This window comes from Antrostomus carolinensis, unplaced genomic scaffold (assembly GCF_000700745.2).
Source record: "Antrostomus carolinensis isolate BGI_N321 unplaced genomic scaffold, ASM70074v2 scaffold11253, whole genome shotgun sequence".
Lineage (NCBI taxonomy): Eukaryota > Metazoa > Chordata > Aves > Caprimulgiformes > Caprimulgidae > Antrostomus > Antrostomus carolinensis.
Window position 1 is genome coordinate 1 of NW_010303141.1, and position 2,717 is coordinate 2,717.

Below are 2,717 nucleotides of genomic sequence, written 5' to 3' on the forward strand. Positions count from 1 at the left end.
CCTCGGAAGGTGAATTTTTGGGGCAAAGGATGATTTTCTCGTAAATAATCCCAAAGACTCAACAAAAGCAAATGAACCTCGAAAGGTGCCAAGTGGGGGAAGATCTCCTGCATGTTCCCCAGAACTGGTGGCACCAAAGAACCTTCAGCCATGCAAGACACCAACCAACACGAAGCTTGGAGATGCCACGGCCAAGCCACCGTCTTCAAATCCCGACAAGAATCCCAAAAAGCCATTAAACTCCCCAAAAGTCCTCGGAGAAGAACGGAACAATAACAAAGAGCCGGTCGGCCGGCGGCGATCAACCTTAAAATAGGGAAGAGAAGGGGATGGTCACGGAAACGGCGGCAGATTTTGAGGTCTCTCTCCACGGTTCCACGCGATTGATCTTCAGGTGGCCACATTAATTCTCCACCAGAAGCTTCAGGGCAAAGGTTCTCCACCAAGGCGGCGGCTACGGCTTTAGCGGCTTCGGGGTGGACGTCGGTGAGGGGGTATGGAGATGGGTCGTGGTCACCGGGGTGGTGACGGCGACAACAGCGGAGGAGGAGAGCGAGGAAGAGGTGGATGTTGCGGGTTGAGTGTTCCCACGTTGGTTCTTCTCTTGTCCACGTTGGTTTCAAACCTTTTCCGATCACCCCGGCGTGAAAAACCGACCAAACTCCACCGGAGAAGTGAACGTTGGCGGTGAAACGACGGTTGATGTCCAACAAAGAGACGTTATTCCCACTATTCCCAGTATTCCCAGTGTTCCCAGTAGATCCATCCAACCCAACCACGTCTTCATGGAGATGTTTCTCCACGGTAGCACCAAAAAGTTGAGCGTTTCCAGGTCGTAAAGCTCCTTCTACCAACTGTTGGACGACGGTTTTGCCGGCGGCCGGCGAGACGGCGCTGAGACGAGTCACCAAGCGGTCGCTGTGACAAAGGTTGGTGGCATCTGGGTGACGTAAGAGCCAGAAGAACTGGTGGACGGCGGCGCGGATGAGGGAGAAGAGGTGAGCCGGGGGGACGGCGCGAGGGAAAGGACAGACGGACAACAAGAGACAAGCGGCTTCGGCGACTCCAGAGTTGGGGTGAAGGAGAAGTTGAGCGAAGTCATGGAGATAACGAGGGAGGATGGTGGTTAATTGGACAGCCATGATGGTGGCACTTCCTTCAGGACCTTCCCATTCCAAGATGGCCGCTAAATTATGACAAAGTTGACTAATTTGGGGTTCCGGTAACGAACCGGCGTGGATTTGAGCCACGCACGTCTTGACGGTGGATGGGAGAAGATCCACCAAGGAAGAAGAAAGGACGGCGTAAAGTTGAGTGGCCAAAGTCAACTCTTCAGGTGTCTTGGCCAAAGTCAAGAGGTAGAAGAGAGCGTCGGTGGCGCAATGAGGAGCCGAGTAAAGAGCCAAGAGACTCAAGAGTTGATGTTGCCAAAGACAACGTTTGCGTTCCAACCGTAAGGTCTCCACGCAAAGTTCCCGGAGGTGAGATCTCAAAGAGTCCAAAAATGGGACAGGACGTGAGAAGGTCTCGGAGAAATGAGACGTTGGCCGGTGATAAACTAATTGTTGTAAGTTGAGGAGAAGAAGTTGGATGATCCGATCGCAAGCGTCGCGGACGCCGTCGTGAAGACTCAACCCCGGTTGGGTGATGACCGACGCCGGCATGGCCGTGTTGACCAAGAATTGAAGGATTCGATAAGCACCGGTGGATGTTTGTGAAATGAGATGGACGAGGATGGTGAGCATGTTCTCCAGATCTTCTCGTGGGAGGGTGAGGAAATGTTGGTGGAGTTGGTTGAGAACGTTGGGTTTGAGGGAATCGATTAATTCGGTGGAGATGGTGCCGAGTAACGAAGGAGACATGAGGGCTAATTGGAGGAGGAAAGGGACGGTGGCTTTTTGGTGATGGTCTCTGGTAGGACCTAAACTTTCATGGAACATGCGGAGAAGTTCTTGTTTGATGCTGGTGGAGTGACGAGAAGATAAATGACCCAAGATCCCAACCACCGAAGCGATTTTAGGAGCTCGTTTGTCGGGGAAAATTAAATCAGTTGATGAACCAGAACCAGGGAAGTCTTTAGATGATGGGCCATGGCCACCAAAGTCTTTAGTTGGTGGCCCAAAGTCTTTAGATGATGGGCCATGAGCACCAAAATCTTTAGATGATGGGCCATGAGCTCCAAAGTCTTTAGTTGGTGGCCCAAAATCTTTAGTTGATGGCCCAAAATCTTTAGTTGATGGCCCAAAATCCTTCATTGATGGTCCATGAGCTCCAAAGTCTTTACTTGGTGGCCCAAAGTCTTTAGTTGGTGGCCCAAAATCTTTCATTGATGGCCCAAAATCTCTAGATGATGACCCAAAATCTTTCATCGATGGTCCATGAGTTCCAAAATCTTTACTTGATGGCCCAAAATCTTTAGTTGATGGCCCAAAATCTTTCATGGATGGTCCTTGACCACCAAAATCTTTGGCCAACATCCCTTGAGCTCCAAAATCTTTAGTTGACGACCCAAAATCTTTCATGGATGGTCCATGGGGACCAAAATCTTTAGTTGGTGGCCCAAAATCTTTAGTTGGTGGCCCAAAATCTTTAGTTGGTGGCCCAAAATCTTTAGATGATGACCCAAACTCTTTCATGGATGTTCCATGACCACCAAAATCTTTGACCGACATCCCTTGACCACCAAAATCTTTACTGATGGTTCCTTGAAGACCAAA

General features: G+C 50.2%; 1 protein-coding gene across 1 annotated transcript in view; it reads right to left on the minus strand.

The window, feature by feature from the left end:
* Positions 1 to 5: 5 nt before the first annotated feature.
* INTS5 (integrator complex subunit 5) overlaps positions 6 to 2,717 on the minus strand; it is a gene marked incomplete at both ends in the record, with an annotated part of 3,407 nt that continues 695 nt past the window's right edge. The window contains one exon of the mRNA XM_029084019.1: positions 6 to 2,190. Within this exon, the coding sequence (XP_028939852.1) occupies positions 6 to 2,190 (2,185 nt within the window). The remainder of the gene's footprint in view (positions 2,191 to 2,717) is intronic.